The sequence below is a fragment of the Malus domestica genome, chromosome 16 (assembly GCF_042453785.1).
Source record: "Malus domestica chromosome 16, GDT2T_hap1".
Classification (NCBI taxonomy): Eukaryota; Viridiplantae; Streptophyta; class Magnoliopsida; order Rosales; family Rosaceae; genus Malus; species Malus domestica.
The window spans coordinates 210229-224148 of NC_091676.1; the positions used below are offsets into that span (position 1 = coordinate 210229).

A 13920-nucleotide genomic window follows, 5' to 3' on the forward strand; every position below is an offset into this window, starting at 1 on the left:
CATCTCCATGGACACAAACAAACTCATACGAAAAAAGGAAGGGAAAGGGAGGGAGTCAATGCTCATACAGAAAAGCAAATAACTTCTCGTTAGATTATTATATATATATAACTTATAACACTCTCATGAACATCGATCATCTTCTTAATCAAGTCCAGGCTCGCAGGTGTAATGTCATACGTTTTACAATTATATATTAAAACCCAAGATTGCATATTTATGAGACCAATTTGTATAGCCTGTTATTGCGGATTTTCCATGCCGTGTTGCTTAATTATATACACTGTCTTCTATTGCCTTAAGACTCAAAGCGGCGATCTAAGAAGTTCTCTTAATGGTAGGGAACTGAGGTTTTGAAAATACTCGTCCAAAACGTCAAGTAGGAGTTTAATTAATTATAATTATACATGAAACCAAAATGAAGCATATATAATTATTTGCTCGGTTTGCCTGGCCAGGCCTGCCATGTTATTATGTTTGCTAAAGGTGGATTGATGTCGAGTGGAAGTGGTTATCCTCTCCGAAGTCCTAAGTCACAAGTTAATTGACAACGACGGAAGTCATCGTGCACTTCTTTTATACCAAAAAAAGGTGAAGAATGGATGCCTTTTTCCGTGTTGAGAACAATTATGAAAAGAGACTTGTTAAAAAGTTTTCTTTCCACCTTCCATACACATTTCCGAAGCCGCAGGACAAGACACGCACCTAACCTGCACCTTTGCTTTGCAAGACAAGTTGCACACGCTAGTGCCACCAATGTAATTATTAGTTAATTATTAGTTAATTTAGAGAGAAATTGGCAATCAAAGTAAGGTTTTGGAGCATTACAACACTCGCTGCTTTGGTTTGGTGGGCTCATCTCATCTCATTACTCATAAGAGAGGGAGGGGATGACAGACCATCACAATACAGAGTGCGCACACCCAGCAAAAGTATTGCAATTTCGTAATTTAACTATAACAATAGCAATCTAGAAGCTACATCACAACCCTAAAAACAAAATAATTACTCCAAAACAGAGGTTACCTCTACTATAACCATATCTGTGTGTATATAAAACCTGCTGAGTCCTCCGCCCCGGTAAATCTATCTTTAGATAGAAAGAAAATCTAATTACGTTTATGTCATTTGGCAACAAGAGAATAAGATGAGCATTTACAAGTTGATAAAACAGCGTCTCTGCTCTCAACATCTCCATTGATACAACAGGTGCCCGTCTCCAAAGGAAAGTACACTTCTCCACTCAATTCACCATCACGTGATCAAATCCTCCCCCACCCTGCAGTGCAGGAATCCGGCTCACTCCAACATTTTGCAGCAGTTGTTGCAGCCACCTCCTAGTAGTTGGATCTTCCTGTATGCATAATACAATCAACAAAACAGACAGGCGAAATTAACAAAACCGGCTACCTAGTTTGAAACCATATATTCATGGGCAAGCGGGCGGCAAAATCCTCAAACAGGACACTATTACTAATAAAGCTCATGCTAAGGATTATGTATCCCAGAACTATTGTCCCTATCCAAAAAAATATTTTATGAGGAAACAACACGAATCCAAAAGCAGATATACTTACACAAAGGAAATTGTTAAAGCTAGCCTCTCGTAACACATCTGGAAGGCAACTTCTTAAAGCATCACAAGCCCTGCACAATAAAATACCAAAGAACAAGTTTAGAGTACTAATGAAAATAAGAACCCAACCCAATGAAAGACAAACAGCCAAAGCTGTGAAAAATAATCAAATGATTGCATCAAAGATAGCATAATCAAACCTTGGATTATCTGACAATCGAAGATAGCAACGAATGATGTGTTTCAAAAGGCGTGATGAGGGTTGATCAGCCAGTGCTGCAACCATGGTCCCCAAAACTCGACCTACAGCAAAAAACCGCTCTGCTGTAGTACAAATATAGTCCAAGCCCATATCATCCAACAAAATCTTCTGAACTATAAATGTGGCTACCTGCCATAACAAGACCCTTCGTCAGATAACTAAGAACTTTTAAACCATCCCCGTGCATCAGAGAGAGGGGCCTTCTAAAAGGAAAATGACATCCTTTAAGAATATGGTTCTTCTACAAAAAATTAGATATCAGATAGAAAGCTTCCAAACAGAAATTTAATCAAATAATCAGGACACTCAACTGTTTTTGAGAGTTCACTGCCCAATTCCATAGTGCGAAGGCACAGTGGAATTATTTCTGTTGACAGAAGGAAACTAATAACTTCAGTATCATCAACCTGGCAAAAGGGAAGAAATGAAACAAAAATAACAATGTAAAACCATTAATGTCATAAGGAGGGATGGAGAATGTGGTTGTAACAGTAATATGACAGGGAATCAGCGCCTTGTCTTAATTAAAAATTCATCAGAGTACACAAGTTTATAACATCAATAAATCAAATGGTCTAGAGAAGTTATCCCATAAAAAGTACCTTCACCAGGGCACCAATGACTCCTAAACTCGTAAGCCTTAAGTACTCAAATGGTCTTGCCTTGCTTGATGTATTGAGAAAAGGATACAGATATAAAGGTATATGAGCTGCAATAGAAAAGTTCAATAGGAAGAATAACTTGGAGGTGAATAAGTTAATGCAACTATTAGCATCTGCATTAAGCTGCCAGCCATAAATATTCCTTTTCATAAGCAATACGCACAAGGAGAGTTACACAAAAAAGCGCGGGACAAACATAACAACTTATCATGAAATGCATACTTAAGCAACAAAGAAAAAGGGGAAGACATTAATTTCTAACATAAACCGGAAAAAAAGACAATGAAATGCCAGTGGATGGACTTGACACCTCCCTTTATATCATGGGGCTTGGTCAGTGATTAAGTACATAATACCATGTCAAGCAACCAACACCCATGCAACCATATCCTTTGTTTGTAAGGTATGCATACCAAGTAAAGAAGAACATGCTCAGAGGGTAGAAACACTTATAACAAGGCTATAAGAGAAAACAAGGGAGGTGACGTTCAACCTGAAATCAAGGCATCAAAGTGATTGCAACCAGAACTTCGAATTTTAAACAAAGATATATGTACCATATTATATCTAGGTTAAAATTATCTTAATCGGTGTTACGCTGTCATACACTGCATATTCATATCCGTGCTTCACGAGAATAAATCAAACTTTTTAATACACTGATGTTTCTAAGTAGACATGAACTTCTTTGGGGAAAACAATTCTTCCAAGAACATAAGAATTAAAAACTTCCATTTTTTTAGCTTGCGAAAACATTATAATGAAGATGTCGTAGAGAAAATAACAGTTACTGAGGAATAACATTCTTAAGCAAAACAATATAAGCTATATAGCATCATATTGAACAGGTAGGATAACTTTACTTTACATAGTATATAAAATAAAAGAACAAATTACCATTGAGGAACAACATTCTTGTATCTGGGTGGGAAGCTACGCACTGCAAGAAAATATAAAGCATAGCACAACATTATCAGAATTAAAGTGAGAAGAATCGAAGATCAGTTACTGAGGAAAACATAATTGATCTTTGAATCTAAGCAATATCCATGGTAAAGAAAATAAAACTATTAGCATAATCATCATATCCAAATTTCAAAAGATAAACATGACTTCTCCGATTTTGATTGACATAAATGCGGGCCCTTTTTTTTATCGTAAACATGGGCCTTCTAAACAGAATTCATATACTCAAGCTTAAAACTCAGTCCCCAAGTTAGTTAAAAAGGAAACCGTAAAAGAGAAGTCAGAATGTGCTTCTCATACGGATGAGTTACAAAATCATATGTATAAAAAAAAAAAAAATTAACATAAGCATACAGCTAGTAATATAACATAACATTGATACTTGAAACAGGAAAGCATGTGACCTGAAGAAGAGCAAGAGCATTGCAAACTCGATTGGATTGTGCCGGAGTCAGATTTGGTGGTGATAGAACAGGGTAAATTGAAACTATCTCCTGCAAATATAAAAGAAACCGACATCAGAGAATAGTCCCAATAAGCATCCATAAAAAATGAAATGTCAAAAATCCTTAACATATGAAAATCACACTCCTAAATTTAATCTAACAGTTGTGATAAATGGGTAAAGCAAAGTAGCAAAAAGTCATCAATGAGTGAAAAACTGTTAAGGAACTTCCTTCAATGAACTTAGTTGAAAAGATGAGATGGACAATGTATGATAACCATGCATCATGTACTATCCCAAGCTACCCACTTAAACAACATACCTGTAAAAGTGCAGCAATAGTACCAAAAGAATTCCACAATACAGGAGCCAAATCTTGAAATAATTCTCTCGTCTAGAAGTAAAAACAGGAAGAAACACAAGTACCTGGATGAGTGCAGCAATAGTACCAAAAGAATTCCACACGAAAGGAGCCAAATCTTGAAATAATTCCTTGTTCTAAAAAATGAAACCAAAGGCACACAGTTTATATAGAAGCATATCAGTGTTGTAATATACATTGCATAACCACCTAAAGGAAAAGTCACAGGCACAAATAATTAACTATAAAATCTGGTGTAAAAGAAACCTACGCAAGCTTCCCTGTGATCATAAACATATAACATGTATTTGTTGAAAACATATAGTGTATCTATCAAGATGCTCCAAGTAGTTTATGGGTCCTATGTAATAAAGAAAAGGGTAAAATTTTGAATGCCCACTTATACTGATGCAACAGTCAGGCTTCCGAATCCAGTTTCTCACTACAGGAAACAAATGCACTTTTCTTCCTCTTGTTAGTTACAAAAATGAGACAAGTAAATAAGGAAATGACATAAATATTAGTCAATTACATCCAAAATTACAAGCCTCAGACTCGGTGCTTCACTCTTGATATAGGAAGTGACAATGAAAACTTGCAAAAGTTACCTTTGAAAGTTCAAGAAGCGTGTTTTCTCGAAGATCAGGATTACTCAAGTCAAGCACCAAGTGCTCTGCTGATGCCATTTTACGATCTTTGTTTGCTTGAGCTCCAGTAACGCTTGGTGCTGAAACGCTTGGACCTCCGAATGGAACATTTAATGAAAGTGACTGGGGCCGGTTTGCCATTAATTGCAACACCCTAAATTCTCACCACTCGGGTATTGAGACAGATTTTATTATCAGGTACAGGTAGGGTTGCCAGACTGCACCTTGACGTACTTAATTCAACTGATTATTCAAAAGAGAGAGTAAGTAAGGAAGTAAAAGGCCGTACACAGAAACCATTAGCGAGAGGGAGAGCACCAGAACTTTATACGGTTACCAAATATTCAAATAACATTACTTATAAAGTGCCTATTACCGAAACAGGCACTGTGTATAAATTGCAAGAGTGGCAGAGATGAAGTGCCAAAATTGCGATGTTTGGCAGTCCCCAAAAAATCAAAACCTATTGTGAATTGAGTGACTGATGCAAAATCTGTTCTCGTTGGTAAATCTTTTATATACAAATAACAATTTATTTTTTGATATTTTGACATTAAGAAGACAAAAAAGGGAACTCTCCGCGCAAAGAAGAGGGAGAAAAAGGTTGCAAATTTATTTCAGATAGATGTTTAAGCAATTGAATAACAAGTTATCAAGCAACCCTAATTGAAGGGAGATTTGAATTGTTTAACATCCTGGGTTCGTAAATCACCCCAAATCGCTCAGGAACAGAAAGGAGGAGGGGAAATGGAGCATGCATCAAGAACACTAATTAAATTACTGCCACAATTGCATGAAATGAAGAGAAAAATACGCCACCCGATTAACATTTACAGCATAACCACCTAGTTTATAAAATCAATTACGCATCACTGGTTTGAATCAAACATGAACAGATGCTTACGATTAGAGTAATGCAACTCGAGATACAAAAAAACAGATGAAATCCGTCATCAACCTTTTCGAACAACTAAATATATAGATTCACTGTCGACGTCAAAACTTGAATTTAATAATTAAAGATAAAATTAAAAGATGGAGGGAGGAGGAGGAGATGGTTTGGTGTCCGGTGCCTCACCTAAAGAAGAAGCCTTTGGCGGACAATGGAATGGAGACGTTGCTGATCTCTCTCTCTCTCTCTCTCTCTATGTTCTCTGTCGCTTTTTGTTTTTGTTTCTCAATTTGGGCTTGGGTTTGGGATTGGGCCATGTGTGTTGAGACTGCTCAACTTTTAAACTTACCAAAATGTACCTTGAGTTGGCCCACACTCCACAGTGGTTTATTGTGCCTTTTTTTTTGTTGTTGTTTAACTGAGGATTCGTGATTTAGTATTACAGTCTAGTAATATTCTTCTTTCACTTGTAAATGAGAGATTTTAAGTTCGATTCTCGTCAAAAGCCAACTAAAATCACGTTATTGCTAGCCTATTATGAGGCTTAGCACACTCCCCCACCACCCTCCGGTCATGTAATGACTTATGATTATATGTATTCCGGCCCTAATAATCTCCAAAACCTGATTAGCTTAAAAACAGACAAATTACTAAAGTCGGGAATTTTCCGTTTCCTCTGAATTCAAGCCTTAAAATTGGTTGATACATTCTGTAAATAAATGGTACAACAGGAATCAGGGATGGATGCATTCTCTCACCGATGGTTTCACCGAATACGAGCCGCTCCAAGCCTCCAAGCAACAACTAAGCTGCAGTGGGCAATGAAGCAATTCCGTCTCCCTTGTAACCCATTTATCAGTTCAACACGACGACGCTATTCTTGATCAAGTGTGGCAAGAGAAACTCGTCCATGCCTACAGAATCCCAAGGATTAGGATCTTCACTTTACAAAAGGCACCCCGGAAGGAATCCGTCGGCCATATTCCTCATACTGCGACCCAAAAAACTGCCTCAAGAAATACTCTTCATACGGAATCCTTTGTGCAAAGAAGCGCCAAACTACAAGTGCAAATGCAATTGTTGATATGGGATTACAGAGCATTATCTGAGTACCCACCGACCATATGAAGAAACCACAGTAACCAGGATGACGAACAACTCTATAAATTCCATTCGTAATCAATCGGTGATGCTCTGAGGGATGAGTCCTTATAAGATGTGTGAAGGACTGACCAGCCGTAATTATTGCCATCTTCCGTATGATTTCGCCTATTATGACCATTGCAAAGCCTAAGTTGCTGATCCACCAGTGTTCCTTCAGACCAGGGAACAAAATAATTTCAACACAGTATTCCAGCAAGGAAAAAACCATGGCAAGAAGATAGTGTTTGCTGATCAGAAGAGACTTAAGAGTAACGTTTGATCTCCCGTGAATGCCAACTGCTAAAATGTATTCAGAACCATGAAAAAAGATTACTGCCAGGAACATCTGAGACAACTGTCTGCAGGCCGTGTAACTGAAGAGTTGTGCCATGTTGGGTACAATAGAGCGAATCGATATTTGGCTCTGGTTTACTGTAGTGAGACCTAAGAGGGTGAGGTTGTAGCAATCTTTGTCCAAAAGCTCTAATTGAAGAAATAAATAAAGTTTATGGGGTTTACTTCAGACCTGGAAAAGATAAACCACTACATGACGTTGAAGCCAAAAAATGTCTCTCGACATCACCCCAAATATGCTTCAACACGGACATATCCTGCCCAAAACAAGATCAAGAAGGTCGAGAACAGTTCAGATTTCCAGGAAATTACCAGGATGCTGATATGCTAAACATCTTAATGAATATCAACTATGAAACCATACGTGCAGATTTTGAGCAAAACAATCAAATCTCATTGAATTATTCCCACTCGAGCCCTCTGCGAAATTGCAAGTGGAATTTTTCACTGGAATCCCTCGCCCGACAGAATCACGGAAGACTGAAGATCCAAGTTGGATTTTTGTCCCAAGTAAGTTTTAAACACACAAAATCAATCAAATATCAATATTCCAATTTTCCAATTTTTCTGATTTCTAATTTCAATTTAACGACAAATCACGACCCGCAACTTAACAAAAAGCATCGAACTGAGATCTAAATAAACCCATGAAATTAGAAAAAAGAAAAGAAGGAACGCATATAATCTTAAAACCAAAAGGAGGATTATTTCGAGTAAAAAAATGAAAGCAGTGATAGAGAAAGATTACCTGATGATGATTGATACTGATACGTACTAATCTGTTTGCTTTTGCAGGGGATCTACAGCAGTCACTGTGGTGTTCTGTGTGTGGTTGTGGGTGAGCGAGCTTACCAAATCCAGTTCAAGATCAAGGAGAAGCTTCTTTCATATGGGGGTTTTCTTTTCATCAAGCCCTCGTTCGAGTCGGTCCGCACTCCTCAACTCTAACATGATCGAAAATTACGTTCTGGTCCCCGCGTTTGAGCCAAATTTCATTCAAGTCCTTATAGTTTCTTTTTTAGTTGAAAAGTCCTAGATATATTTGGGTGTAAAATATTCACAAAATTGTCAATATTACTGTTGAAATATCTAAAAAACCAATGATTGATATGAAAAAAATGGATGAAATAAAAAACTTCATCCTATATCAGAAAGAAATTTAAGAAAATCGATGAATATCAATGATATTTATTGACTCATCACACAAAATTTGCCATAACACATTGCAAATTTCGAACTTATGAACTTTTTTAGAGAATTTTTCTCTAGTTTTGACTTATACCTAAATGAGTTAATCACTCGATGAGGCTGCAAATCACCGTATTGTTTTGAACAAGCTGAATGTTTAAATTATAGGCTTTCCTCGAAACAAAAAGACGATGAACAAGAGCACTTTCCGACCTTCAAGTTAAACTCGAACAGCTGAAATCTGATAAAATTTGAAACAATCAACTATCAAGCAGTTCTGTCCTGCTACACAACAGCATTCGCGTTTCTCAGAGTCACATATGGCAGATGAGAAATCAATCCTAGAAATCTAAATGGGCAAGAAGACAAACGCTCGTTCGCACTCGAAATCTAGTACATTTCAACATCATCTTTGAATAATATCATAACCACCATAAGAAAAATCATCCACCCCTATGACGTTGTAGCAGCCAACTGCTTCACTTTGGCTTGCAAAACTGCCCCGGCTTCATCTGCGATGCTTTTCTTCTTAGAAGCAACCTGCACATCACATTGAATTCATGATTTCTCTCTCTTAAATGGATGATAATAGCAATACAAAACGCAGAACAAGGGATCATCTCCAGCAGACTAGCAATCAAAGTGGAAGAATTTTGCAACCAAAGGATTCAATCCCTTATGCGGTTTCTCCTTAATTATCATTGATATAATCAGGCTAGAAACAAACAGGAGGTGTGCACAATGCGGAAATCACTTCCCTTTTCATATTCCGCCTTATTCGATTCATTCCTGAATCCACAAAAGCAACATCTTTCTTCCTACAAGAGCTATTCAACTAAATGACAAGCGAAACCAAGTATACACAGTCAAATCATCCAAACAAGCTAAACTGTTGCTACTATGAGTTCACAATGCGTAACAGAATAAATCCCCAAACCCTAGCACTACCAAAATCAATGGAAATTAATCAAGATTGAAATGTAACTTTTTGCAAAATTACAAGTTAATTAATCTCTAATAATAATAATAACAAAAAATGAAAAAGTGAACATACCTCGACAAGTTGGTCAAAATTAGATTTGAGCAAGTTGATCTTACGGTCGCAGTAATCTTTGGCCTGAGGCATGGTTTTCTCGATGAAGTAGCCGGTGCCGACGTCGACCAGGACTTGGTGGGCGTCGTGGAGGGTGCCGGGGACATAAAGCGACGCCGTAAGGGGGACGAGCATCTTCTTTCCCTGAGGGCGGAGGGAGAGGTCGTGGAGGGCGGAGGAGGCGACCTCGAGGCGGGCGGTGGCAGTGCGGATGTTGTTGAGGGACTCCTGGAGAAGATTGACTTCCATATCGGTTTGTTCTTTGACAGCCTTCAACTGCTCAGGGCTCAGCTTCTCCATCTCCGCTCTCACGTTCACGCTCACCGCCTTCTCCATCTCTCTCTCTCTTCTGATCGAATCTCTAAAAAATTTCTCTATGCAACAATGCCCCGCCGCCCTGTCTTCTCTCCCAACTCTTTTACTCTGCAGTTTATACTATAGACCATGATTCTTTAATAAAATAAATATCAAAATTTCGTAACATTGCTGTCAAGTGGCCCCTATAGCTCAGTGGTAGAGCGTCAGTCTTGTAAACTGAAGGTCTGTAGTTCGATCCTGCATGGGGGCAGCTTGCTTTTTCTCATTTTTTTCAAGCTCGCCTTTTTTAAATTTCTCGCATCCGGCCAACTTCACAAGTGTAATCATCATTTAATCAACAGGAAGGATAAGATTTAGATATGTTTTTTCTTTTCTTTTTCTTCTTTCTTTGATGCCATGGCGTAAAAATAGATTAAAATTTGTTCGTTAGCAAAGCTTAATCAAACCATAAGAAGCAATCACACGCACGAGACATCTTTGCTTAATAAGAATCAATTCCACGCATATATGCTGCCGCATTAGAAACAATTTGAGATGCAGTCTGCAATCTACATAGACAAAACTTGTTTTGTGTCCACAAGTCAATCTAATAAAGTTCAATGCAACCCCATCCAATTCCAAATTACAAGATATTCCCCCGAAATGAATTACAATGTCTGCAGGGCTTAGTAGCGGTACTTGGTGGAGTAATCCTTGGGAGCAATGACCAGACCGCGTCCCTTCCTTGCCCCGCGGTACACTGTCTCAACAATGTCAATGAACTCTTGCTTGTCCTTGAGAGCCCAGTTGATCTTGTTGTTGTTCCCCGTGCCAAGATCAATCATAATGTGCTTGTTTCTGAAAAAGAACATGACCGTCGATGGATCGTAGAGCTCATACATTGTGTTGAAATCAGGAACCTCCGTGATGTCCACGAGGTAAATCACAGCAAAGTTTTTTATTGTCTCGGCAACAGAAGCCAGCACCTCATCCATCTAGCAAATCGAACACAATAACAAACCACAAGTCAATCAGCAGAATTCAAATCGAGATTAATAAATATATTCAATCTACAGAAAGAAATGATAAAATGAAATAGGGATAAGAGGCTTCATATACACGGTGAAAAGTTCATTATCTTTTGTAGTACTTTTCATGCACGCAGCCACCTAACTTATAAGGTTTACATACAAAAAAGAAATGATCCGTATGTACAAAAGCTAATCACCACAGTGAACACGGAACAGGACCTGTAAAGCCGAGAGAATTCCATAGAACACAGAAAACCGTTTACAAGATCAAAAATCTACAAAATGGGACCTATTATTGGCACTCTAAAATTCTAATTGTGCACTCCAAAGTTTATTTATTTAGAAAGAAAATTAGCACAATTAGATTCTAGGAGTGACAATCACAATTCAGCATGAAACTAGTTGATAATTTGGCTTGCTTGAGAGCCAGTTTGGAATATCAAAATATGAGATTAGTGAAATTTCAGAACTGCTTCTTACTTAGTAAAATTATCCTACATTAGTTTAAAGCAACTTCATTTTAGCGGTTCACCTTCTTCAATTCATTCGATCTAGGCCGGAACTGGAAGAGGTGTGTGAAGTAAAAATGTGTGCGGATAAGACACTACCCTACCACAAAATATAACAGATTTATGTACACCAAAACTTTTAAGGACACTTACTATATGCATAAATGAAATAAAAACCTAGAAAAAGTCAGCCACAGCCACACCTACTCAGTTGCTAATCGGGATGGGTAACGATTATGGTGAGCGAGTAACCGCGGTTATTTACCCATAACCATTTATGCTCATACCCGCATAACTGTTTACCCGTTGAATAATTGTCTAAACGGTTATACACACACCCATAACCGTTTATAAACGGTTAACCATACCCATAACCGCATACCCGTAACCGTTTAATACTCATTTACTCATTTATCCTTTTTAACCCGTTTATCTTTTTTTATTACAATTACCATTTTTTCACCCGTCTCCATGTTTTTTATTAACTTGAAAATAAATAAAAAATTATCATAATTTTTTTATTGAAATGATAATTTACAGACAATATTTTTAAATGTTACCAATGAAAGTAAATATAATATTTGCTAAGTATTATTAAGTTACAAAAATTGTTTAGAAGACATTTTTATCAATTTCACGATTACCCGTAAAGAATTTAAAATAATTTGGCCAATTCCTTGATAATGAGAATCATCATTCATGTAACAATGTTATTGAAAGAATGACCGATGAATTCCTTGCTAATTTATTGGGTGCTAAATATTATTATTAGATCGAGAACATGATTTATGTTAGTTTTACATATATAAAATAAATAGGTAAACGATTACACGTTTATAACCGCGGATAATACCCATAAACGACCATTTAAATTTTATGATAAACAGTTATAACCGTTTATTTATCTAAACGGTTACCATAACCATAACTGTTTAATTTAAATGGGCGCGTAAATGCGGTTACTCTAAACCAATCCCTAGTTGCTAAACAGAATTCCTGATGTCGTCTCTCTCTTAAATATTAGGATTTTAGCATGTAATCGAATCAATTTTTTTTAATCAAAATTAAGAAACATGAAAGGAAAAAAGAAACTAAAGAACTGAGGATTTAGGGTTAACGAAAGTTGCCAAAAAAGGAATTCGAACCTGCATACAGGTCTCATCCCAATCGTGGCCGAATCGGATGAGGACAAGACGCTCCTCCTCGGCGAGGATGGCCTGATCGACGGCCCATCCTGAGTGGAGGTGCGGCAGCAGATACGACATCGTTTTTCGTCGACCCTCTTCCCTTCACTCTCTCCCAAGCTTTTCTCTCGCTCTCAGAAAGATCTAAAAATTAATCAGCAAATTTTTATGAAAGAAAAATAGATGGTACGCGCCCCCGCTAATTTATACAACGTGTAGTCGATGGACTTTTACGAGTAATATTTTTGACCGTTGGATGAAACGAACGGTCAAGATTAAAACTTGAGAAAGCCAACTGACTGAACCCGTATTGGCCCGAAATCGAACCCGGTTTCCGAGCATCTTGGATTTGGTTCTGCAACTGTTTGCTTTTATTTTTTCCAAATCAAAGAAAAGAAAACAGCAATCGGTTGAACACGAGATAATAATATTCATGTGAATCAATATCGAAACAAACAAGAATCCAACCCTCGTCACGGCTCGTGTCTCGGTTGATTAAGAGCATTTAACCTTATCATCCGAGATATTAAATTCGAATCTCCTCCATCCGGAGCATGGCTTGTATAAAAAAAGGAAATCAAGGCTATGAAATATGGACAAAGCAATTGTATTGATTAATAGAGAGAGAAAAAGGGAGAAAGAAAGCGAATTAATTAATTAATTAAATGGAAAAATTACCTGCATGCAAGTGTCATCCCAGTCATGGCCGAAGCGGATGATGACGACTCGCTCTTCCTCGGCAAGAATGGCCTGGTCGACGGCCCACCCTGAGTGCAGGTGCGGTAGCAAGTAGGACATTATTATTGAAGATGGATCTACTTAATTTCTTATGTATTTCAAACTGTGATTTCTAATAACTTGTGTATTCTGATCACTCTCAGCCTCACGTCTAAATTTCCTAATGCAGAATAATTCGCAGGAAATGACATGACGTTATCAATGGTACTGACTAGTTAGGATTCAGGAACCCTCCAGAACGATCTTGACCTTTCTTCTTTTTTCTTTTAATAATTATAAAACAAGTAATAAAAAAAAAATTGTTGTAACTTGGAACGTGCCTGAGACTACTAGTCACATTCAACCACAAAATAATTATGAGCAGTTTGATAAAAAGTTCGTTTTTAATTTTAATTAGTTTTTTTATATAATTAGAGGTAATTATTATCCAAATTTTCAGTTTTAGAAAAGTGAAAAATAAAAATCAAAAATAAAAAATGAAATAATTATCTAATGTTTGAGAATGGTCATCTTGCATGTGGCAATTCTCAAACGTCGTATATTCCTATATTATGAAACACCATAACTAAATC

General features: G+C 37.3%; 4 protein-coding genes and 1 non-coding gene across 11 annotated transcripts; 1 reads left to right on the forward strand and 4 right to left on the reverse strand.

Moving 5' to 3' along the window:
* Positions 1 to 933: 933 nt before the first annotated feature.
* LOC103403393 (uncharacterized) lies at positions 934 to 6132 on the reverse strand. 5 transcript variants are annotated; one of them, XM_029095753.2, is made up of 10 exons: positions 5998 to 6132; positions 4881 to 5162; positions 4234 to 4305; positions 3871 to 3960; positions 3398 to 3440; positions 2441 to 2547; positions 2150 to 2245; positions 1777 to 1967; positions 1578 to 1647; positions 934 to 1354 (listed from the first exon to the last, which is right to left on the reverse strand). In XM_029095753.2, exons 2-10 carry the CDS (start codon positions 5058 to 5060, stop codon positions 1244 to 1246), a joined length of 960 nt encoding a protein of 319 aa, XP_028951586.1. In that variant the 5' UTR covers positions 5061 to 5162; positions 5998 to 6132; the 3' UTR covers positions 934 to 1243. The 5 variants fall into 5 exon arrangements, with proteins under 5 accessions (XP_028951586.1, XP_008340435.1, XP_070671606.1 ...); XM_008342213.4 differs by lacking the exon at positions 4234 to 4305 and adding an exon at positions 4338 to 4409; XM_070815505.1 differs by lacking the exon at positions 5998 to 6132 and adding an exon at positions 5878 to 5994.
* Positions 6133 to 6458: 326 nt separating this feature from the next.
* LOC103403394 (protein-S-isoprenylcysteine O-methyltransferase A-like) lies at positions 6459 to 8284 on the reverse strand. 2 transcript variants are annotated; one of them, XM_008342216.4, is made up of 4 exons: positions 8057 to 8284; positions 7673 to 7788; positions 7481 to 7565; positions 6459 to 7398 (listed from the first exon to the last, which is right to left on the reverse strand). In XM_008342216.4, exons 2-4 carry the CDS (start codon positions 7703 to 7705, stop codon positions 6752 to 6754), a joined length of 765 nt encoding a protein of 254 aa, XP_008340438.1. In that variant the 5' UTR covers positions 7706 to 7788; positions 8057 to 8284; the 3' UTR covers positions 6459 to 6751. The 2 variants fall into 2 exon arrangements, with proteins under 2 accessions (XP_008340438.1, XP_008340440.1); XM_008342218.4 differs by lacking the exon at positions 7673 to 7788 and having other exon boundaries at positions 8057 to 8276.
* Positions 8285 to 8716: 432 nt separating this feature from the next.
* LOC103425593 (prefoldin subunit 5-like) lies at positions 8717 to 10020 on the reverse strand. The gene is made up of 2 exons (XM_070815506.1): positions 9551 to 10020; positions 8717 to 9036 (listed from the first exon to the last, which is right to left on the reverse strand). The coding sequence occupies exons 1-2, from the start codon at positions 9923 to 9925 to the stop codon at positions 8950 to 8952; spliced, it is 462 nt and encodes a 153-aa protein (XP_070671607.1). The 5' UTR covers positions 9926 to 10020; the 3' UTR covers positions 8717 to 8949.
* A 65-nt stretch (positions 10021 to 10085) lies between these two features.
* Positions 10086 to 10157, forward strand: TRNAT-UGU (transfer RNA threonine (anticodon UGU)). Its single transcript has one exon. It is a non-coding gene; the product is annotated as a tRNA-Thr (tRNA).
* A 212-nt stretch (positions 10158 to 10369) lies between these two features.
* On the reverse strand, positions 10370 to 13614 carry LOC103425594 (thioredoxin-like protein YLS8). Of its 2 annotated transcripts, none has more exons than XM_008363685.3 (2): positions 13289 to 13614; positions 10370 to 10881 (listed from the first exon to the last, which is right to left on the reverse strand). In XM_008363685.3, exons 1-2 carry the CDS (start codon positions 13406 to 13408, stop codon positions 10573 to 10575), a joined length of 429 nt encoding a protein of 142 aa, XP_008361907.1. In that variant the 5' UTR covers positions 13409 to 13614; the 3' UTR covers positions 10370 to 10572. The 2 variants fall into 2 exon arrangements, with proteins under 2 accessions (XP_008361907.1, XP_008361905.1); XM_008363683.4 differs by lacking the exon at positions 13289 to 13614 and adding an exon at positions 12572 to 13178.
* Positions 13615 to 13920: the final 306 nt, after the last annotated feature.

Excerpts from the sequence above, each read along its gene's own strand:
- LOC103403393 (XM_029095753.2), bottom strand. The coding sequence starts at position 5,060 with ATGGCAAACCGGCCCCAGTCACTTTCATTAAATGTTCCATTCGGAGGT. Across the intron at positions 4,306-4,880 it reads CGCTTCTTGAACTTTCAAAG|ACGAGAGAATTATTTCAAGA; the intron begins GTAACTTTTGCA and ends TTTTACTTCTAG. Across the intron at positions 2,246-2,440 it reads TCATTGGTGCCCTGGTGAAG|GTTGATGATACTGAAGTTAT; the intron begins GTACTTTTTATG and ends CCCTTTTGCCAG.
- LOC103403394 (XM_008342216.4), bottom strand. The coding sequence starts at position 7,705 with ATGAGATTTGATTGTTTTGCTCAAAATCTGCAC. Across the intron at positions 7,566-7,672 it reads GTTTTGCTCAAAATCTGCAC|GATATGTCCGTGTTGAAGCA; the intron begins GTATGGTTTCAT and ends TGTTTTGGGCAG. Across the intron at positions 7,399-7,480 it reads TAGTGGTTTATCTTTTCCAG|GTCTCACTACAGTAAACCAG; the intron begins GTCTGAAGTAAA and ends TCACCCTCTTAG.
- LOC103425593 (XM_070815506.1), bottom strand. The coding sequence starts at position 9,925 with ATGGAGAAGGCGGTGAGCGTGAACGTGAGAGCGGAGATGGAGAAGCTG. Across the intron at positions 9,037-9,550 it reads ATTTTGACCAACTTGTCGAG|GTTGCTTCTAAGAAGAAAAG; the intron begins GTATGTTCACTT and ends TGTGATGTGCAG.
- LOC103425594 (XM_008363685.3), bottom strand. The coding sequence starts at position 13,408 with ATGTCCTACTTGCTACCGCACCTGCACTCAGGGTGGGCCGTCGACCAG. Across the intron at positions 10,882-13,288 it reads GGGATGACACTTGCATGCAG|ATGGATGAGGTGCTGGCTTC; the intron begins GTAATTTTTCCA and ends TCGATTTGCTAG.